Below are 22,435 nucleotides of genomic sequence, written 5' to 3'. Positions count from 1 at the left end.
GCAAGTTAATGCCTGGAAATAAATATTTAGATTTTTAATAATTTGTTTCGGACTTTTACGGTTATTTAGACAACTCTGTGACTCCTGCCATTCAGAAAGTCTTTACTGGTCTCGACACTCAGAGTGATTCATCCAGGGGCGGATCTACACAGGAGCAAAGGGGGGCTACTGCCCCTCTGCAGTTGAACCTTGCCCCCGTGTGTTTTATATTCTCCAAACTAAATATTGATTCACCAAAAGTATGTAACTGCACATATAATCTTGGGCTGCTTTCACACCAGCCCACTTGGGTTCGCTTTAATCAAACTCCAGTCCGTTTCCTTAGAAAGTCCGGTCCATTTAAAGAGGTGGGAATGCTTAATCGGGTGAAAAAAGCCAACCAAAAATGCTGGAACTCAGCTTGGGTTGCTAGGTAACAGGCGGAACTCTGCTGGGGTTGCTAGGTAACGGAGAAGCAGGATTTGTTGAGTTATAACAGGAGTATTTGGTGCGTACCATGATCAGGGACAGCTTGAGCTGAAGCAGCTGAATACAAAAGAAAGGCTTTAAAAAATGAATTGAAGCTTCAACAGATTACAAGGAAGTCAGGCTGATTGAATCTCTCCCAAAAAAAAAACTAGTCTTTTCATTATTTTTTTTCACTTCTCATATTTGCTGTTTCTTCATGACACATTTTTACGTACTCATGCAGCGGTTCACGTCCCTCCCTCTCTGTCCAAAGTGTCCGTTTGGACAGGAATGGAGACACGTCCCATGATGAGACATCCCTTTCCTCTGGAGAAACAGGAAGAGTCGCTCTGGGCAGCGAACGCAGCCGTTGTCCCGCGAACACTCCAGACAACTCTGACAGTCTTCTGACGTCTCTCTGTGAGCTGCAGGAAGCACATTAAGACAGATCCGGATTAGGCGCAGGAGATATTAAAACAAAACTAAGACGAGGGCAACAAAGGAAAGCAGGGGGGGGGGGAAGATTCCATAAATCCTCAAGATGCCGAGATGCTATCTGGGCTCCATGGAAATCCTCGACAGAGCTGTCTGAAATACTAAACTGTAGACATTGAAAGGCTTCCGCATGTATTATGCTGGAAGTGAAACTCCTCTGCACCTCGAATTCACTCCAGGTTCTCTTAAAGGTGACCATTATGCTTCCTTGAACATGTTAGAAAATGTTTACTAGCCATATAAACATGTTCATTACATTTTTTTTTCACAAAATAATTCTTAGATATTGACATTTTTGTGTGCTCAATGTCCTGGAACTCAGATTGGGTTGCTAGGTAACGGGCGGAATTCTGCTCGGGTTGCTAGGTAACCAGACTGAGCTTACTAGGTGAAGGGTCAATGCCTGCTGATTTGTGACGTTACATTCTGGAGGTTTTTTGAAATTTCTCATTTCTTATAAACTATAAACCATTAACTTATTTCCAAAAGCCAGCTGGGTGGGTTTTTTAAGCACCTAATCTTGTTATTTAAAGCAGCTGGAACCCAAATGAAGGTACAGAAACGTGGAATGTGAGAGTTGGATAATAATAATAAAAAAAAGAAATGTGTTGTTTTTCGACAGATTTTCTGTTATCATCCAGTAAACGCATCCTGTCTTGTTTTCTTCACTTTGTGTTGTTTTACTCCAACAACTGGACGCACAGAATATGAGTGACATCAACCACTGAGCTATGATGTCACTTCTTGGACGTCTGCGGTTCTTGAACTTTCCACAGGAAAAACTGTCAACTGAAGGGACCGCCATATTTGTTTTTTTTTTATTTATTAGTTTATATTAAAGAAACAATGAGCCAAACAACATTAATAAAAGTTGCTTTGCACCAGATTAAGCTCAAGCTTGTTTCCATCTATGGTTCCTGGGTTGGACCTCATCGCAGCAGGAAGTGGTAAATAATGTTTTTTACAATAAAAAGTAAATAAAGCATAAGCAGAGTTACTGAATTAGGAGACTGAATTGTTTTTGTTCAGTTCCTAACTCAATCTGCCAGGACTCAAATTATTTTTCTGTTTTATTTTCCCCTTTTTTCAATCAAATGACCACATTGTTTTAACACTAATAGTTAAACAGCTGCGTTAAAATTATTTAACACAATAACTCTGTAAATGAACACAACGATGGTGCTAAACAATTCTAATACATTTACTTTTTTAAATTATTAGCACAGTAAATGTGTCACATGAAGACAAAATGTGTCGGCCTCATATTGACACGTTACTGTGTTGAGTTTTGAATCAATTTGTGTCAAAATTAGAGCAGATCAATAAATAAATCTGGCAATATTTCAAAAAGGTGATATTTACAAACAAAAGGTTTTTCATCTTAAATACAAAATGGATGTATTTTTTTTATAGAGTTTTGTCTTAATTACAGCTCTGAGTGTGTTTTTCTTTTGTTTTTTGCGTCTCTGTAATCCAATTAACTATTAATCGATTAGTAAATTATTTGATAAGTATTTGAATAATCATGATTAATCTGATTGATTACTGCCATAGATCTAGATGTGTTTCGAACAGGAAGTGAACTCACGTGGCGGCGCCGGCTTCCTGTTGCCTCCTCATGGTTAAACCTCCAGATGGTCGCTGATGAGTTGGGCGAAAGATTTCCACTAACTCTTTCCACCCAGTCTGACTCAGCTGTTTTACAAACCAGTAAGTGCAAAGCTAATTTCACACTCGCTTGTGGTGGTTTTCGTCTTTTTAGAAGTAGCGTTAAAGGAGATGGAAACACATTTTCTGGATCAGATTAGCGAACTCATTGCTGTCGCATTGAAGCTTCATTTCTTTGTTTACGTCTCTTAGATTGTAACATCGACAATTTTAGTTGACATTGAAAATCCCTCTCCTTTTTTGAGTATACAACCTCTGCATGTTGTTTTATTACATCATGTTTAGAGTAAACATCTGACAAAATGACGCTTTGCAAAGCCTGGTTGATTCGCTCCAAACCAGGAAGAAAAGCTGTTTTATTTCCCATTCATTTTGACTCAACTGTTACTATGTCCTTTCTGTTTTGATCCTCTTGCACTTCTCTGTTTTTACAAATTTCTCAATAAATGTCCACTGAAAATGCTTAATGTCTATACATTTAGGAACAAATGCTGGTTTAAGCTGTGTTTTCCATGGAATAAATTGAGATTTAGTAGAAATACCAGTGATGTTGTTTCAGATGTATTTATTTTTGTAAACATACTGTGTCTGCTTTACGTCTCACAGAGATTTCATTCCATTTGGGTCTCTACTGCTTCTAAAAACAGACTAAGCCAGGGGTGTCAAACTCCAGTCCTCGAGGGCCGGTGTCCTGCAACTTTTAGAAGTGCCTCTGCTGCACCACACCTGAATAGAATAATTAAGTAATTAGCAAGGCTCTGGAGAACTGAGGAGGTAATTAAGCCATTTGATTCAGGTGTTTTGTACCTGTGGCACATCTAAAAACTGCAGGACAGCGGCCCTTCAGGACTGGAGTTTGACACCCCTGGACTAAGCACTTAAAAAAAAAAAAACACCCAGCCAGGTATAGGCAATCATTTTTTGTATGGGCGGTCCAGTAATCTCTGGGTTGTTGAGTCACATTGAACTCGTACAGCGCCGTTACCTAGCAACCCCAGCGTAACTGTAGCATGATTGGTTTTAGTGTTGTGCGACGGCTGCTGGAAAAGACAAGGGTTTTATTGTTGACTTGCCATCCAGAAACCACTTGCTGCATACCTGTTGGTTGTGCAGGAGGCTTCATTAATGCTTTTCAAAGATGTAAGGTGGTATAATTGCACATCTGTTTGCAGCCATATTCAGGTGTGAGTGTAAACACTGAGGCCAGCTGCTACTTATTTGGATTAAAAGAGACAAGTGGCCCTGAAAATATAGGCAGAAGCAGACTAAAATTTCATTACCTAAAAATGTAACGAACATGTTTTGTATCACCCATAAACTTATCCTGAACTGTTCTAGGAAGAATTATATGTCACCTTTAAACTTGTAAAATAATAATTAAACCATAATTATGCATTGATTGAGATGTTTTGAACCAAGAAGCCTCCAAATTCTCAAGAGTTTCTCTCCTGTGACTCAGTCCTGCAGAGGCGCAGTAAAAAGCCTGGTTCAGAGGCGTTAAAGAAGGGAAGTGTCTGAAAGTAGCGGGGAGAAGATCTTCAGGACTGGAGATCTTCTCCCTTCACTAGAATCAGGGTGTAAAATGAAGAGACGTTTTCCAACAAAACAAAAACAAACAACAAAAAGCAGATCAGATCAGTCAAATGTGCCGGCCCAGTTCTCATTTCTTTATATTTTCCTTCCTCGCTCTATCAACAACGCTTTCTGAAAGTCTTTGGACTTTGGTGGTTTTGTAAATGATTTCTTTTGTGAACTATTTCACTGCAAAAACACTAAATCTTACAGAGTATTTTTGGTCTAACTTTGAATACAAATATCTCAGTACACTTGAATTAACACAAAACTAACTTGCAAGTAACTTTTTAGCAAAAAAAAGGAGCTAATTTTATGTTAATTTCTTCATATTTATGAAAAAATACTAGTTCCACTGGCAGATTATTTCACTTATATTATGGGGAAAATGTCTTGTTATAAGTGAAAAAAATCTACCAGTGGAAATAGTATTTTTTAAAATCAATATTAATGAATTATTGACCTATGTAAAGCTCCTTTATCTTGTAAGTCAGTTTTGTCTTAATTAAAGTGCACTGTTGTTTTAGATTTTGTGTTTTTGCAGTGTTTGGATTTATCTACAAAGCAATTTAGAAGAGAACTAACCATTTTAAGACAAAGAAACTGAAAACACAATACAGAAAATAAACGGTTGAGAAACTGCAGCATCTTTGTGTGCTGTAAAATTGATCCTCTGGTTAAGAAAATCAAATAAAAGCGCTGTATTTCTAATAGAGCGTTTGCAACAATATAACTGAAGAGAAATTGTTTTGTTTTTTTTTCTTTCAGTTTTGACTAGGAAAGATGCCAAATGACTGAGAAACAACAAATTCTTCAAACCATTTCGACGCCACTCTAAGGTTTCATGCAGATCTGTCATTACTTTAGGATACTCTGCGTTAGTCATCGTGTTTAAATAATCTGGGCTCAAAAAGATGACGGATCTGTTGGAGGAGTTCAGAGTTCAGGGCGGATTTTCCTCCAGAACAACCGCCGAGGTCTCAACCCGGCCGTCTGAAACGCCGCTCCACGCACATGTGCTCTGAATCTGCAGACTTTCAGAGGAGCTGCAGGTTTAGGTAGCGTAAAACCGTGACCTCTGAACTTGCATGGGATTACCCTGGGCTTTTTTTTCCCCTTGAGTTCGTGTGTTTCGTTTTAACAAGATCCATGTGTAACGAGCTCAGTCAGTGTTTCGGGAAAACAGGAAGGAATTTTAACCTTAAACTGAATTCACTGGAGCGCCACGACCAAATATTTCACAGATTGCAAACGGTTTACTTAATGAGAGTTTTGATGGGTTCAGCCTCCTCTGTCACGCTGCTAAAAGTGTTAATTTACTTTCAGGTCAGACTGTCTGTGACATCAATCAGCAGTCGTTAGAGCAGAATTCCCACAATGCATCAGGACGCGTGTACTAACAAGAAAAAGGTGCCAGCTGCCTTGCCGTGTTAAAATAATACTCACTGTGTGTGTCTTTAATAGTCTTTCTGCAACTGCAGGCAATTAATGCCAGTCGGGTTAGGAATGCTTCCTTACTGAAAACTATTTTTTAGCCCTTCAGGTGCAGATTTAAAATTGTGTTTTAGGGATTAATTTAGATGAAAGCTAAAGATTCGCGCTTACAAGGGAAAATCTGATGGGATTAACAAGGGAAAAAAGGAGCCAGCTACTGATTAAACGTTCCCGATTTAACAATAATTATCAATAAATGTGAGTTTCATCAGTTTGCTGTATTTCAGGAGCAGTTTCAGCTTTCCACGTTATGCTAGAGTGGAAAGCGTAATGTCCACTCTGACATTATGCTTTCCACTCTAGCATAATGTCAGAGTGGAAAGAAATCAGAAATTCCTGTGGGTGGCATTTAAGGCTTTTTCTAAATGAGTTTAATTACCTCAGGAGAACAGCTTAAACTGTTTTCATTAATTTAAAGTTATTTAGCCAGGTTAGAGTTGATATTTTAATATTTTACCATGTATTTTTGCTTTCATTTAGCATAAATATCTGAGTACGCTTGAAATAAGACAAAACTAACTTACAATTAACTTTTCATCAAGATATAAAGCCAACAATTTAATAAAATAGTAAAAAAGTAGTACTTGTTTCAAATGGCACTTTTTTTAAAACTTTTAACATGGGAATAATGTCTTGTTGAAAATGAAATAATCTGCCAGTTGAACCAGTTATTTTTCATCAATATTAAGGAATCATGACTTAAAACACCTGAAAAGTTACTTGTTAGTTATTTCTTGATTCAAGTTAACTAAGATAATTGTACTGTACTGTGCTTTTGAGTGGATTTTATCATGTTATAATTGTTGAGTGGGTTGAATTTTTTTCAGTAAAAGTAGAATAAAGTCGATAGATTCTACAAAAATTCAACGTTCAGTGTTAACGTTTTGAAAATTTAAAATAAAAATGCCTAAAGCGTTTCGGTATTTTGACAGCAAAGTGTCCCAGTTGTACTTGAATGCAGCATGCACAGTTGTTGGGAAAACCTCCCATTAACGGACACTCAAACTCCATTAGCCGTTAGCCCGGTCAGCTAACGTACCGTTGAAGGGCCGCTTCCGGAAGCTGATTTTCTTCAGTTCCTGTCATGCTTATATTAAACTTGACGTTATATAGGGTGAGCTTTTAAGTGAAGTTTTGGTTCGGTTAGCCTTCCTTCTCCACTGTAGCTGCATGAGGGACTTTAATGTTCCCAAATATCAAATTTATGAATAAGTGGGAATCCTCTGTTTTGTGTTTTGGTGTCACTTTATAAAGTTTCCCTGCAGAACGTTGCATTGCGCATTTAGTTCCGCAACTAAATATTAAAACTGTTCAAGCTCAAAATACCAAATTATTTGCTAATAGCGCATTCCATCGTTATATTATTCAATAATTGTATTGATTTTCTTTCTTTTCAAAGTATGCAGTTTTTTATTTGTGTAAATTAACTTTTGGAAGTGAACACACATCTCTGATCATTTTTATTATTTGAAAAAAAATAGTTTTTATGGTGATAGCGTCTTTCTGATTTCTTTCCGAATAAATCAAACTTTTGCATCAACTTTGTTTAATAGTTAATTTGTTTTATTATGCATGTTTTGATCTAATTGACAGCTTAAAAATGGTAATTAAAAGATACCCTTTCTTTTCTAAATTAATATAAAGTTTAAACTCTACAACAATCGAATATTTAGGGTCAGAAAATAAAAATAAGCCACGAGGGCCTCAATTTTTGCCAAAAAGACAAAACGAAATTGAGAATAATTTCACATATTTACAAGAAAACAATGTCAAAAAGTCATACATTCTCAATGAAAGATTGGACTTTTTGCGAATTAACAGCATAAATTCACTATTTTAAACCTAAGATATTTAATATTTAATCACTCAAGTAAGAGCAAAAAAGTATTTGGTAAAAAGGCAACTCAAGTACTGGGTAACTGATCAAAACATCAATTTAATATTTCAAAAACTATATCAGACAGACCAAATTAAAGCTAAATAGAAACTGGTGTTTTAAGATACTAAAAAAAAAAAGATTAACATGAATAACATCATTACAAAATAAGGCAAAATAAAAATATAAATATAAAACTTATGAGACTTAAAAAAAAAAAACTGTTTGTGTCTAGTAAAATTACTCACAATGAGCATCCAGAAATTTTACTCAAGTAAAAGTAACAATACTTCACAATAAAATGAATGACATAAAAGTAAAAAGTACAGCAGAACAAAAACACTCGTAAAGGTAAAATTTAACCAAAATGTTACTCAAGTAAATGTAACTTTCTACATATATGAAAAATATTTTTCTTGTAAAGAGCAAAAAGTTAGAAAAAAAAATAGTGGACAGACATTGTTGCTGTTTCTAAAAGTATATATGTAGAGAGAGAAAGAGAGAGAGAAGAAGACCAGTTAATTGTTGTGAAACTAACATTTTACAGAAACTACTAGAAAAAATATGTTTTTTAACGTCTTGCATTGAGTTGAAGTTAAAGCAGCCCACTGGTAACTCTTTGTCTACAGGTTCAGTTATTTTTCTCCGTGTTTTCTCCCCGTTCTCCTTTTCAAAAACGACCACAGATGCTCGCAATTACCTGCAGTAACCATAGCAACAGAGAGCCGGCCCTGATGGACAGAATAATGGGCTCGGCTCCCTCTGACCTCTGCACTGCAGCTTTCACACTGAAACACAAAACTCCTGCTGCTTCTGTTGCTCCGTTTCTGTTTTAAGAGGAACCAGGTCCATATGGGCAACTGGAGCAGAGGGATGACGGAGAGGGGGAACGTAAACCAACGTTAATCTGTCGTTTGTGAACACTGCAAAATCATAATATCATCACATTTAAAATAAAACACGTAACTTAACAGGTAACGTTTCAGGAAGATATAGGAGCTTATTTAGAGTCAATAATTCCTTAATATTGATTTTAAGAAGAACTTGTTCCTGGCAGATTATATTATTTATACATTTTATTTTATTTTATTTTATTTTACCTTTAATAAGATATTTGCACAACAGTAGATGTTAAGGTTTTGTGTTTTGCAGTGAAGAGATGGATGCAGCTTGTCTTTAAACTCCTTCACATGCCTTCAGCTTTTACATTTAACGATTGTCAGATTTTACAATAGTTAGCACAACATCATGGAGGTAATTGTGTTTTCACTGAGGTGTTTTAAGGTAAACAGATCGTGTGATTGGGACGGGATTCTCCTCCATTATTACCAAATTCTTGAGGAAATGCAGGTCGCTGGTGAGCGCCAAGGTCGCCACATACCTGTCTGGCTGCAGCGATTTCCAAAAGCAGAATCATCGGAGTCAAATCGAAACCTTCACAAACGAGTTGGAGCACATCGAGCAACAGCTCAGGCTGAACGTTTTTTGAGCAATAAAAGCATAAATTCAGATTTTTATCTAAAGTTAGCTTCAGAAGAGACATTAGGTTTTATGAAAATATAGAATAAAAAAGCAGTGGCCGAGCTTCTAATGAAAATATCTTATTCCACTTGAAATAAGACAAAACTAACTTACAGGTTAGTTTTCAGCAAGAAATAGGAGTTTGTTTTAAGTTAACAATCCCTAAAGTTCTAGTAAAACTGGCAGATTATTTCACTTATAACATTTTTCACATTTTATAAGTAAACCACAACAAGCTGCTATTTCTTGCTGAAAAGTTGCTTGTAAGTTAGTTTAATCATATTTAAAGTGGACTGAGATATTTGAACTCAGCCTGTTGCAATTAATCACATGATTAATTAAAATAAGCTTAATATTTTCCATTTGCATAATTCATTGTTTTTCTCTTTTCTTTCTTTTTACTAAAAACTGGGTGATAAAATCTTCACTGGTGTTTTGGCCTCATCTAAACCCTTTTAAAGGCTTTTAAACACTTAATAACTTATTTTATTTGCTGTTTCTGTTGTTTTGTTTGCTTATTTTAGATATTTAAAATGTCTTCCAGCTCCAGTGTTAAATGTTCATTAGAGCTTAAAGTTTATTGATTTTTGATGATGTCTTCTTGCATTACTTGAAAACAACATTGTTATCAATTATCGCAATGACTTCCGGGACAATTTATCGTCCAGAAACATTTGTTATCGTAATACTCCTAATTTAAACTACAAACTAGACAAAAGTACTCCAACCTACCTTATGAAGTAAAGTTGCCCGTTTTCCTTCATGTCCATTTGCCAAATATTGCATATTAAACTTTATCCTTCATAATAACTCAATAATTAGGAAGCCAGTTGTGGTTTTCTGGTCGTCTTGGACGTCTACTCACCACTTCGCTTCTGCGTGACGCCCGACCCCATCCTGATCACCTCACAAAGCAAGGTCATCCCAAAGGCAAAGAGTCGCAGATGCATCTGGGCTGCTGGCTAGCGCCCGCTTCAGCGCCAGGCTCCGGACATCTGCGGGGATCCCAGGGGCGGCAGGTTGGGAAATTTAGCTCCACAGTGAAAGACGAAGCGGAGCGCTGGTGGGGGGCGGAGGAGAGGAGAGGAGAGGCGAACGGCTGTGAGAAAGCTGAAATAATGGTGGGATGGATGGAGGTGAAGCTGAGGAGATAATCTTGCGGAATCGTCCTCCGTTTCTCGGATTTGATTTAGAGAAGACAGGCGGTCGTAAACGAGCGCAGCACCAGGGAGGCTGAGGGGAGCAGAAAGCCTCGACCAGACTGCCAGTTTGGAGGGAAAACTCAACATTTAACTACCGCTGTCAAATTTGGGATAAACGAGCTCCACTTATCCCATCGCCATCTTTAACCCTTTGCAGGGCGAGCGCGCTCGGACCTTAAGTGGTTCCACATTTGCAGCCCCCTCCTCCTGGCTCTACCTATTGTTGTTCAGTCCCACGTTTTGTTTTTCATGCTCGCGCTCTGCAGGTTTGCTTTCTGCGGCGATGCTATTAAATGTGAGCATAGAGTAAAGTTAATTTGACCACCCTGAGAGAAAAGCAGCTGGAGAGCAGCAGAGAGGAGAGTTTACGATTTAATTGAAGCCTGCTGGGTTTTTTCTAAAGAGACTTGTTGTGCTTGTTAGGCTGAGGAGTCAGGTAAGCACAGAAAAAAAATCTACCTCCCCGACTTACGAACATCCAGGTATTTAAAGGTAAAGTACATCAGATAAATTAGGCGTGAAAATACATCGAAAACTGGCTGAACTGGCTTTACTTCACTGCAAAGACACAGAATCTTACCAAGTATTTTGGTCTATTTCTAATGCAAATATCATATCACACTTAAAATAAGACAAAATTAACTCATAAGTAACTTTACAGCAAGAAATGAGTCAATAATTCCTTAATATTGATGAAAAAGTATTAGTTCTAAGTCGATACTTCAATCAGTATTGAGTTAATAAAGGTAATATATCTTGCTAAAAAGTTACTTGAAGTTAGATTTGTCTTAATAAAGTGTAATAAGATATTTGTATTAAAAACTAAACTAAAGGTTTGCAGTGTAGATATTGTTTAGGATCCCCACTAGCTGGATTTACACTCTTTATGGGGCCCATTATTAAAACAAACATCAGTAGAAATCATTCAAATATATGATAAAAACAGATTTAACATACATAACAGCAATAAAGATTACACTGCAAAAACACAGAAACTTCACCAAGTATTTTAGTTTAGTATCTGGTGCAAATATCTTTTGACAAAACTAACAAGTAACTTTTCAGCAAGATAAAGTTAAATGTGTACATTTGGAAAATGGATGTGAAAGAAAAAACAATCATCTTTACTCCATTATGGTAGGATGAAGCTTTTACACTGCAAAAACACAAAATCTTACCAAGTATTTTTGTCTAGTTTGTAGTTCAAATTATGGCTGGATGATATGGGGGGAAATGTATCAGGTTATAAGATACAGATATAGACAGAATTCAACTGTACATTTAAAAATGTACAAATTGAAAGAAATTTCATTGCATTCATGGCCTCATCTCGCCTCTGGGCTCTCACCAGTTCATTTTGGCTAATGGTAGGTAATGCCGTCTTACCCGTTGAGCCTGAATCTTGGACCAGGTTAAGAGAAGCAACGTAGGCAACATCATGCTTTCTGGCAGCTTCACTTCCTTCCCACGCAGAATGGATGGCGTCCCTGTTGAGTTCCTCGGTGCATTCCTCCATGTAGCTGTTGATATCAAGTGGGAGAAGGGAGAGGGTGTCGGCGTCTGCACTGACTTTTCCTCGTCCGTATTTTGTACTGAACCTGAAGTCAGCAAGATCCCCCACCCACCTGTAGCCGGCTGCAATCAGTTTTGCTGTGCTCATCACATAAGTAAGTGGATCATTACAAAAAGTCCTTGAATTTTTTGCACACCGCCCATATTGATGCCAGGAACTCCAGCTTCCCAGGGTGGAGGTTGACTGTCAGCAGAGTTTCCGTTTGACGTAGACTGATTTGACAATAAAGACACTGATATGTTGACCAAAGATACATCAGCGATCAACAAATACTGACGGATCATCCCAAAGTATTCCCAGATATCAGATTTTCCTCTTGCTGGCTCCATTTCAGAGAATCAATCAAGTTTATTTGTGTAGCACATTTCAGCAATAATGCAGTTCAAAGTGCTTTCTATAAAAAAAATATACAGTGCTCAAAAAAATAAAGGGAACACTTAAACAACACAATATAACTCCAAGTAAATCAAACTTCTGTGAAATCAAACTGTCCACTTAGGAAGCAACACTGATTGACCCGACGAGGGTCAATCAGTGTTGCTTCCTAAGTGGACAGTTTGATTTCCATCAATGCCATCAATGTTATAGAACATTGATGGCACATTTGCTTAAATTTGCCTTCATGCTAACAGAAAGGAAGATCCAGGACACGCTTAAGTTTAGAAAGACAATTTAGAGTCTATATACAAACATAAAAAGAGATCAAATCTTCACACGCAAAATAAAACCATCACATCTTTACTAAATAAGACAAATAGATTTTTGTTTTAAGAAACAAATGTTTTCCAAAACTGAGACTAAAAAGATTATAATGAAGAACCTCACAATCTAAAGGGGAACCACTATTTAATACATAGAAGACAGTGACGTGCGGTGAGGTTCATAGCTGGTGAGGCACCGACTTAATCATAATCAGATTTACAAATACACACCCCTGCATGTTATTGTTTATATAAGGAAACAATAACATTTGTTATTGGAGGGCAGAAAGACTTATTCTGCGCTGCCGCCATAGAATAATTCCGTTAATTCAATCAAACGTAGACATGTGGAATTTGTAATTTTGTGCTGTGCTTGACAGCAAAGGGAGAAACTGTTAAAGTACAACTCTAAACAGTCTTTCTCGCTCTCTCTATCAGCGCAGCTACTGTATGGCTAGCTGGCTGTTACCGTGTCTTACTCTGCAGTTGTGGAGTTACAGTGTCTGGGAACATGAGCGCCCCCTGGTGCCTCACCTCGAGTCTGTTCTCTGCTGTTCCTGATCGCTCCTCAGCTCACGAAACACGTTACACACACAGTTAGTGACAAAAAACACTGTACATTAAATACATAAGCAAAATTATGGAAAATCAGTTCATACATTAAATGTTTTTAACCATTTTATTGGCGACGTACAGACAGGAGGAGCATGCTGTCATAGTGGGAACCGGTGCAGTTAGCGAGAGGCTGCACAGTCCCAGGTGAGGCTCGGCTCGGCTCGTTGCTGCCTCACCGGCTTCGGTTCTGAGCATTTTTATGGGAAAATGCAAAAATCCAGCGATTTTGAAGAAAAATAATCAGACTTGCTTAAGTTAAGTAAAAAATAGGTACTTTATAGTACAAACCACAGGGCGAAAATAGCAATATAAATTATTTTATTATATTATTTTTCAATGAAAAATAATCCCATGACCGCACGTCACTGATAGAATATCATTTAACTGTCTTTTTCTGTTTGTCTGTCTTTATAGTCTTGTGGTTAGTTTTGTGAAGCTTCATCTTTTCATGCAAACATTTTTCAAAGTTGCGGGACAGACTAAAGACCTGCACTGTTCCTCTGCCACCATCCAATTTACCTACACGCAGCATCTGATATAATCTATCAGATTAAATATGCTCCAACGGCAAACCTCCAGGAACAATAACGTTCAACTTTAATGTGTCTCTGCTTCAACACACCTGGATCAGAGAATAACCCAGCCATTTTATTCAGGTGTGTTAAAAGTTGCTCTTCTGTTTGACAGCGCTGCATCAAAGAGCAGGTCCTGGAGTAAGAAGGCAGCATTACTGGCTTACAAATGTAATAGAAATAGAAATAACCTTCATTGTCCCACAGGAATATAAAACCACACTGAGGTTTGCTGCAGAATGAAAGTTTTGAGCCATTTTGTATGAATGAATCAACACTGACTTTATAGTCCACCAGCATTTTCTTATATACTTTTGAACACATTGAAACCTTTAATATAGTGTGAGCTGCTTTTCAACAATAGCTGAAACACAATAGTTAGTTTCCCTTATATGCTGGAAAATTTGCATATTAGTTTAGTATGTAGCTCAACTCAGTTCAATAAACTCAGTTCTTGTGTTTATTCCTCAAAAATAAACACAAGAGAGAAAATCTGATCAGAGAACAGCCATTTATTTTCTAGTCATGTGACAGTGAATATTATTACTACTGATTATTACAGTAATAATCAGTATTATTACTGAGAAATAAGATATTATCACAGATCAACTTGTACACAGTAACTTTAATCCCCAAATAATTTGGCTGTAAACCAGAAAATGAATCAAATGAAATTCAAAGATTAACTTGAATTTTGTAATTTTTTGATGCTGGAAACATTTAGCCACAATTCAGACACCCAAGCTACCCATTTGTTTTTGGTGGATTAATTGTGTCATCTATCCACTTCTTGTAGCCACAGACATCCATGAAATAAGCTGGTTCAGTGCATGCGTAGACTTTATCACCAGTGAGGACATTAACACCATAGAGCCGGTTGTTGAACACCCATCCTCCACCAGAGTCGCCCTGTCACAAACACAAAGCTTTTACTTGTCATGTCAAACTGAGTTATACAGTAAGATAGAGGAAAACTCAAAGTATTCAGCAGAAAATGGGTAGAAGACCAACCTTAGATATGTCCTTAATGAAGCTTTTAGCACAGGACCAGTGCTCGTACTGATATTTAGGAGTAGAAAATGTAAAACTGCCATGTTTCAAAATCTGAATCTCTGCACACTGAAGATCAGATGGACGATGTTTGACTGTAGATGAGAAGCAGCATAACAGATATTAGATTTGTTTATGTGTCAACACATTTTAGTCAGAATATCATCTTATTATTTTGTGATTATTAACCAGTTTTTCATAATCTGACGTTTAGGAACCTCTGATAAGTTTTTCTTCAGCAGAGAGTCTGAAGGCTGATTTGAATCATCTGAATCATTTTGAGGTATTTAGCAAAAGCAATGAGAAACATGAACATTCATCTTACTTCGTAACATATCTAATCCTGTTTTTGGATCTTTTCCTGTTTCTGCTGCTCCAAAACCTGCAATCTGAACCTTAGTGCCGCTGAAACACAAGAAACAAAATAGTAAGAATATAAGTCGCAATCAGAAAATCAGCTGAGTCTCAGAGGCTGAAACGGCTGCATTTGAATTTTGCTTTTGTTTTGAAATACAAGAACCAACTTCTAAAATGTAATAAAGACAAAACTTACTCTGGGAGAATATCTGGACAGTCAGGTAGTTTGATTGGTTCGATTGATGTCTTTTCTGGAAGCTTCAGGAGCATGATGTCATGTTCTTGACCTTTGCTGTCTTTATAAATCTCATGGTGAGTAATTTCATAACGCTTAGCCTTATCCTTATCCTTATCCAGTACTTTAGGATGAACTCCTATAAGGGCTGTATTTGTCCTGCACAAAAAAAACACAACTATTAGAGAAACAATCAGAGTTATTGGTGATTTTTCAGTAAAATGTTTCCTGACTCACCATCCTGGACCTGACTCCCAGCAGTGAGCTGCAGTCAGAATCCACTGATCACTGATCAGAGATCCTCCACACAAAGATTTCAGTGATTTACTAATGCCTTCAAGCACCACATGATAGTGACGCTCATCGTCTTTACAGTTCTGGCCTCCAATGACTCTCTTCTGCAGAGACACTGAACTCACTGCAACACCTGGAGAACAAAGTTTCTGTTTTTATTAAAATCAAATCCACACAGTAGAAACAAAGAACCAGCTTTATGATGAAAAGATCAAACACAGGACAAGTCACAGCAATCAGAGCGAGTGGAAGTGTGTCCACTGTCTCCAGTCTGTCCATTGTCTCCAGTGTCTCCAGTCTGTCCACTGTATGTGTCCAGTGTGTCTGACTCACCCAGTCCCAGCAGCAGCAGCAGAACCTTCAGCAGAGCCATTGCTGGTCCAGCTTCCTGTGAATGTCTGCAGTCCTGCAGCAGCTTTTAAACTCTGTTCACAACTTCCTGCTGGAAAGAAACCCACCAATCAGAGGACAGACACCAATCTGTCCAATCACAGGACAGACACCAATCTGTCCAATCAGAGGACAGACACCAATCTGTCCAATCAGAGGACAGACACCGATCTGTCCAATCACAGGACAGACACCAATCTGTCCAATCAGAGGACAGACACCGATCTGTCCAATCACAGGACAGACACCGATCTGTCCAATCAGAGGACAGACACCAATCTGTCCAGTCACAGGACAGACACCGATCTGTCCAATCACAGGACAGACACCGATCTGTCCAGTAACAGGATCTGCATTGTCATCTGCATACAGAGGAACTTAACAACTCATGGTTCTAAAGAAACTATTTAGTTTAATGAAAAAAAAAACGTTAGATGAAAAGACAAGTTCTGCATGACATTTTAAAGTAAAATGATCTGCAAAAGAAACAAGAACTTTTTTTAATCAATATTAAGAAATTGTTTAGTTAAAACTTCCTATTTCTTGCTGCAAAGTTATTTGTAAGTTAATTTTCTTATTTCATGTGAACTAAGGCATATACACTAAAAACTACACAAAATAATTGGTAAGATTTTCTGTTTTTGCAGTGCAAAAGCTTACAGTGAGTTTTGCTCTAGAGAAAACATTTTTGTAAACTTGATTAAATAAAGCTGATTTTCTGAAGAAAGACCAACTCATGTCTTTGTTTTCAGGTTGATGTTTAAGCAAAAACTACAAGAATTCACATGCTTTACAACAGAAACTAGACTTTTTTGGTCCATCCATATATTTTTTGTTCACTGATAAATGGGGAAAACAACAAATTATACAAAACAAAAAAAGGTTTTACTTCTTTTATTTGGAAAAATGAAAACATCGCAGCGCTGGCTGGTGAAAGTTCAGAGGCCCTCTAAAGCAGAGGAAGCTGCATATCATCCCTCCAACTCTATCTGCCCATTTCACATTTGCTGACTGTCAATAAAGGCCACTACTGTTGGAAAATGATAAAAAAGGAAAATTTCTCTGATCAGAATGGTTGAAGCAGAGCGATCTGGTCCTGACAGTGTCATGGTGGGAGCTAAACACTTGGCCCACATACAGAAATGTTCTTTGATGCAGCGCTGTGTCCACGAAGGACACATCTAGGGTTGGTCTTCTACCCATTTTCTGCTGAATACTTTGAGTTTTCTTCTATCTTACTGTATAACTCAGTTTGACATGTCAACTAAAAGCTTTGTGTTTGTGACAGGGCGACTCTGGTGGAGGATGGGTAGTTCAACAACCGGCTGTATGGTGTTCATGTCTTCACTGGTGATCCACGCTACGCATGCAGTAAACCATGGATGTCTGTGGCTACAAGAAGTGGATAGATGACACAATTGAGCCACCAAAAAAAAAAAAAACTGGGATTAAAAAACAGCTTGGGTCTCTGAATTGTGGCTAATTGTTTCCAGCATCAAAAAAATTACAAAATTCAAGTTAATCTTTGAGTTTCAGTTGATTCATTTTCTAATTTACAGCTGAATTATTTGGGGATTAAAGTTACTGTGTACAAGTTGATCTGTGATAATATCTTATTTCTCAATAAGTAAAGTTGCAGCTGGAAAGAAAGCCACCAATCACAGGACAGACACCAATCTGTCCAATCAGAGGACAGACACCAATCTGTCCAATCACAGGACAGACACCAATCTGTCCAATCAGAGGACAGACACCAATCTGTCCAATCAGAGGACAGACACCAATCTGTCCAATCAGAGGACAGACACAGATCTGTCCAATCAGAGGACAGACACCGATCTGTCCAATCACAGGACAGACACCAATCTGTCCAATCACAGGACAGACACCGATCTGTCCAATCAGAGGACAGACACCAATCTGTCCAATCAGAGGACAACTCATCTTTTAACAACTCATCGTTCTAAAGAAACTGTTTAGTTTAATGGAAAAAAAAACAACTTTAGATGAAAAGACAAGTTCTGCATGACATTTTAAAGTAAAATGATCTGCAAAAGAAACAATAACTTTTTTTTAATCAATATTAAGATTAGTTAAAACTTCCTATTTCTGCAAAGTTATTTGTAAGTTAATTTTCTTATTTCATGTGAACTAAGGCATCTACACTAAAAACTACACAAAATAATTGGTAAGATTTTCTGTTTTTGCAGTGCAAAAGCTTACAGTGAGTTTTGCTCTAGAGAAAACATTTTTGTAAACTTGATGAAATAAAGCTGATTTTCTGAAGAAAGACCAACTCATGTCTTTGTTTTCAGGTTGATGTTTAAGCAAAAACTACAAGAATTCACATCTACAAGAATTCACATGCTTTACAACAGGAACTAGACTTTTTTGGTCCATCCATATATTTTTTGTTCTCTGATAAATGGGGAAAACAACAAATTATACAAAACAAAAAAAGGTTTTACTTCTTTTATTTGGAAAAATGAAAACATCGCAGCGCTGGCTGGTGAAAGTTCAGAGGCCCTCTAAAGCAGAGGAAGCTGCATATCATCCCTCCAACTCTATCTGACTGTCAATAAAGGCCACTACTGTTGGAAAATGATAAATGATAAAAAAGGAAATTGATAAAAAAGGAAATTTTCTCTGATCAGACTGGTTAAAGCAGAGCGATCTGGTCCTGACAGTGTCATGGTGGGAGCTAAACACTTGGCCCACATACAGAAATGTTCTTTGATGCAGCGCTGTGTCCACGAAGGACACATCTGCGGTTGGTCTTCTACCCATTTTCTGCTGAATACTTTGAGTTTTCTTCTATCTTACTGTATAACTCAGTTTGACATGTCAACTAAAAGCTTTGTGTTTGTGACAGGGCGACTCTGGTGGAGGATGGGTGTTCAACAACCGGCTGTATGGTGTTCATGTCTTCACTGGTGATAAAGTCTACGCATGCAATAAACCATGGATGTCTGTGGCTACAAGAAGTGGATAGATGACACAATTGAGCCACCAAAAAAAAAAAAAAACTGGGATTAAAAAACAGCTTGGGTCTCTGAATTGTGGCTAAATGTTTCCAGCATCAAAAAAATTACAAAATTCAAGTTAATCTTTGAGTTTCAGTTGATTAATTTTCTAATTTACAGCTGAATTATTTGGGGATTAAAGTTACTGTGTACAAGTTGATCTGTGATAATATCTTATTTCTCAATAAGTAAAGTTGCAGCTGGAAAGAAAGCCACCAATCACAGGACAGACACCAATCTGTCCAATCAGAGGACAGACACCAATCTGTCCAATCAGAGGACAGACACCAATCTGTCCAATCAGAGGACAGACACCAATCTGTCCAATCAGAGGACAGACACCAATCTGTCCAATCAGAGGACAGACACCAATCTGTCCAGTCACAGGATCTGCATTGTCATCTGCATACAGAGGAACTTAACAACTCATCGTTCTAAAGAAACTGTTTAGTTTACTGAAAAAAACAACGTTAGATGATGAAAAGACAAGTTCTGCATGACATTTTAAAGTAAAATGATCTGCAAAAGAAACAAGAACTTTTCTTTTATCAATATTAAGATTAGTTAAAACTTCCTATTTCTTGCTGCAAAGTTATTTGTAAGTTAATTTTCTTATTTCATGTGAACTAAGGCATCTACACTAAAAACTACACAAAATAATTGGTAAGATTTTCTGTTTTTGCAGTGCAAAAGCTTACAGTGAGTTTTGCTCTAGAGAAAACATTTTTGTAAACTTGATTAAATAAAGTTGATTTTCTGAAGAAAGACCAACTCATGTCTTTGTTTTCAGGTTGATGTTTAAGCAAAAACTACAAGAATTCACATGCTTTACAACAGAAACTAGACTTTTTTGGTCCATCCATATATTTTTTGTTCACCGATTAGTGGGGAAAACAACAAATTATACAAAACAAAAAAAGGTTTTACTTCTTTTATTTGGAAAAATGAAAACATCGCAGCGCTGGCTGGTGAAAGTTCAGAGGCCCTCTAAAGCAGAGGAAGCTGCATATCATCCCTCCAACTCTATCTGACTGTCAATAAAGGCCACTACTGTTGGAAAATGATAAATGATAAAAAAGGAAATTGATAAAAAATAAAATTTTCTCTGATCAGACTGGTTAAAGCAGAGCGATCTGGTCCTCACAGTGTCATGGTGGGAGCTAAACACTTGGCCCACATACAGAAAAGCTCTTTGATGCAGCGCTGTCAAACAGAAGAGCAACTTTTAACACACCTGAATAAAATGGCTGGGTTACTCTCTGATCCAGGTGTGTAGAAGCAGAGACACATTAAAGTTGAACGTTATTGTTCCTGGAGGTTTGCCGTTGGAGCATATTTAATCTGGTGGATTGTATCAGATGTTGCTTGTAGGTAAATTGGATGGTGGCAGAGGAACAATGCAGGTCTTTAATCTGTCATGCAAGTTTGAAAAATATTTGCATGAAAAGATGAAGCTTCACAAAACTAACCACAAGACTATGAAGATAGAGAAACATAAAGACAGTTAAATGATATTCTAAGTTTTAAACAGTTGTTCACCTTTACATTGTGAGATTTTTTATAATAATCTTTTTAGTCTCAGTTTTGGAAAATACATTTGTTTCTTAAAACATAAATCCATTTGTCTTATTTAGTAATGATGTGATGGTTTTATATTGAGTGTGAAGATCTTATCTCTTTTTTTATGTTTGTATATAGTCTCTAAATTGTCTTTCTAAACTTAAGCTGAGAAACGGTCCCTCCAGCTGTCCTGGGTCTTCCCTTCTGTTAGCATGAAGGCAAATTTAAGCAAATGTGCCATCAATGTTCTACACGTGCAAAGACATTCACCTGTCTGTCTTAATCGGATCAGTTGGCAGAAAAATATTTTACTACACAATCTGACACAAAACTATCGTAAATGTAAATGTATGTTTGTCTTTGTTTAGTAGTTTAGTAGCCGGTCTCCTGCAACTTTTAGGTGCATTTCTGCTTCAACACACCTGAGTCAAATTATGACGTTGTTAGCAGGACTCTGGAGAACTTTTAATGGACTTTCAATGCAACTTTTAGAGCAACTTTGCATTAAAAGTGTCATTGCTTACCGAATGACAACAGTCATAGACATTCATAAAGACTCCTTCATGTCCATGACAGGTGTTATGTCAGTCTTATACACACTCAGTCAAATAAAGTGTTAGCATAGATGCTTCAGTGAAGGAGAATCTGTCTCAGGTTTCATCAAGTTGAGTTTATTGAATGTTTTGATAATTCTTAGAGACATAAATTTCACATACTGGTAACTCTGCCAAAGGAATCCTACAAATCCTCAGCTCACATTGTCTTTACTTTGTCATGAAAACATTTGGACTGAAACAGCCAGAAATAAAACATGCTAGATGTACAAAGAGCCTGGAGAACCGTGGATCAGACAGTAGGGGCAGCCCAGCAGCCTGGCAGAGATCTGATTGGTGGCTTCCTGTCCTGCTGAACAAAGTTTAAAACTATGGAGCAAAAACAGTCTCATAATTCACAAATGAACAAGATCCAAAAATGCACAGGATAAGATCCACATTTGTATTTTTGGTGCAAACATAAATATATATCGATTTACAAGCTGCTTCTGGCCTGTGAGTTGTGCTGCATTTGTGTGTGAATTTTTTGAGGAGCTTGTTTTAAGTCAATACATTTTAATCCGTATTTACTTAAAAAAGCTCATATATCCTGTTAAAAAGTTACTTGAAAGTTAGTTTTGTCTTATTTCAAGTGCAATAAGATATTTGTACTAGAAATTAAACTAAAAATACTTAATTTGTTCAGAGTTTGTTGCCAACTCGGTGGCCCAGATGAATCCAGGCTTCGAGGCGTGAACAGAGTAAAAAGGGGGTCAGATGAAGCCCAGCTTGATGCTGAAAACCAGACTGACAACAAACGATGCCTCACATTACATGGGATACGTGACTGCTTCATTTTGCGTGTTGTTTTTCAAAATAAAAGTGTGATGTGCTCATGTTTTGTTGTAGGTCATTTGGTCGAGCATCAGAGGAGAGTATTTGTTTTCAGCAGCGGCCGAAATAAAAGGAACATTGACCAACAGAGTATCTATGATTTTTATGATGGCACTCATCAAAATGTAATGTGCTTTTATCACTATATTTTTTGTGTTTTTTTATAGAAAGCACTTTGAACTGCATTGTTGCTGAAATGTGCTACACAAATAAACTTGATTGATTCTCTGAAATGGAGCCAGCAAGAGGAAAATCTCTGATATCTGGGAATACTTTGGGAAGATCGGTCAGTATTTGTTGATCACTGATGTATCTTTGGTCAACATATCAAATATTTTTATTGTCAAACACCTTTGTGGCAGT

At 37.2% G+C, this 22,435-nt stretch overlaps 2 protein-coding genes across 5 annotated transcripts in view; both read right to left on the bottom strand.

The window, feature by feature from the left end:
- rspo4 (R-spondin 4) overlaps nt 1-12,122 on the bottom strand; it is a 34,246-nt gene extending 22,124 nt beyond the window's left edge. The window contains exons 1-3 of one of the 4 annotated variants that reach the window (XM_017305003.2): nt 11,662-11,765; nt 9,939-10,133; nt 684-872 (exon numbers count right to left, since the gene is read on the bottom strand). In XM_017305003.2, coding sequence (XP_017160492.1) covers nt 684-872; nt 9,939-10,023 — 274 coding nt within the window. In that variant the 5' untranslated portion in view covers nt 10,024-10,133; nt 11,662-11,765. Of the gene's footprint in view, nt 1-683; nt 873-9,938; nt 10,134-11,661 lie in introns of all 4 variants that reach the window. The other 3 variants (XM_081606785.1, XM_017305001.2, XM_008408316.3) reach the window with 3 other exon arrangements.
- A 2,111-nt stretch (nt 12,123-14,233) lies between these two features.
- Nucleotides 14,234-16,192, bottom strand: LOC103464362 (serine protease 1-like). Its single transcript, XM_008408402.3, has 6 exons — nt 16,006-16,192; nt 15,616-15,805; nt 15,340-15,537; nt 15,112-15,191; nt 14,748-14,881; nt 14,234-14,645 (listed from the first exon to the last, which is right to left on the bottom strand). The coding sequence occupies exons 1-6, from the start codon at nt 16,043-16,045 to the stop codon at nt 14,481-14,483; spliced, it is 807 nt and encodes a 268-aa protein (XP_008406624.2). The 5' UTR covers nt 16,046-16,192; the 3' UTR covers nt 14,234-14,480.
- Between the last annotated feature and the right edge of the window lie 6,243 nt (nt 16,193-22,435).

The sequence above is a fragment of the Poecilia reticulata genome, chromosome 5 (assembly GCF_904066995.2).
Source record: "Poecilia reticulata chromosome 5, P_reticulata-male-v2, whole genome shotgun sequence".
Classification (NCBI taxonomy): domain Eukaryota; kingdom Metazoa; phylum Chordata; class Actinopteri; order Cyprinodontiformes; family Poeciliidae; genus Poecilia; species Poecilia reticulata.
The sequence above is the reverse complement of the archived record's forward strand: the minus strand, read 5'-3'. Positions and strand labels throughout refer to the sequence as shown.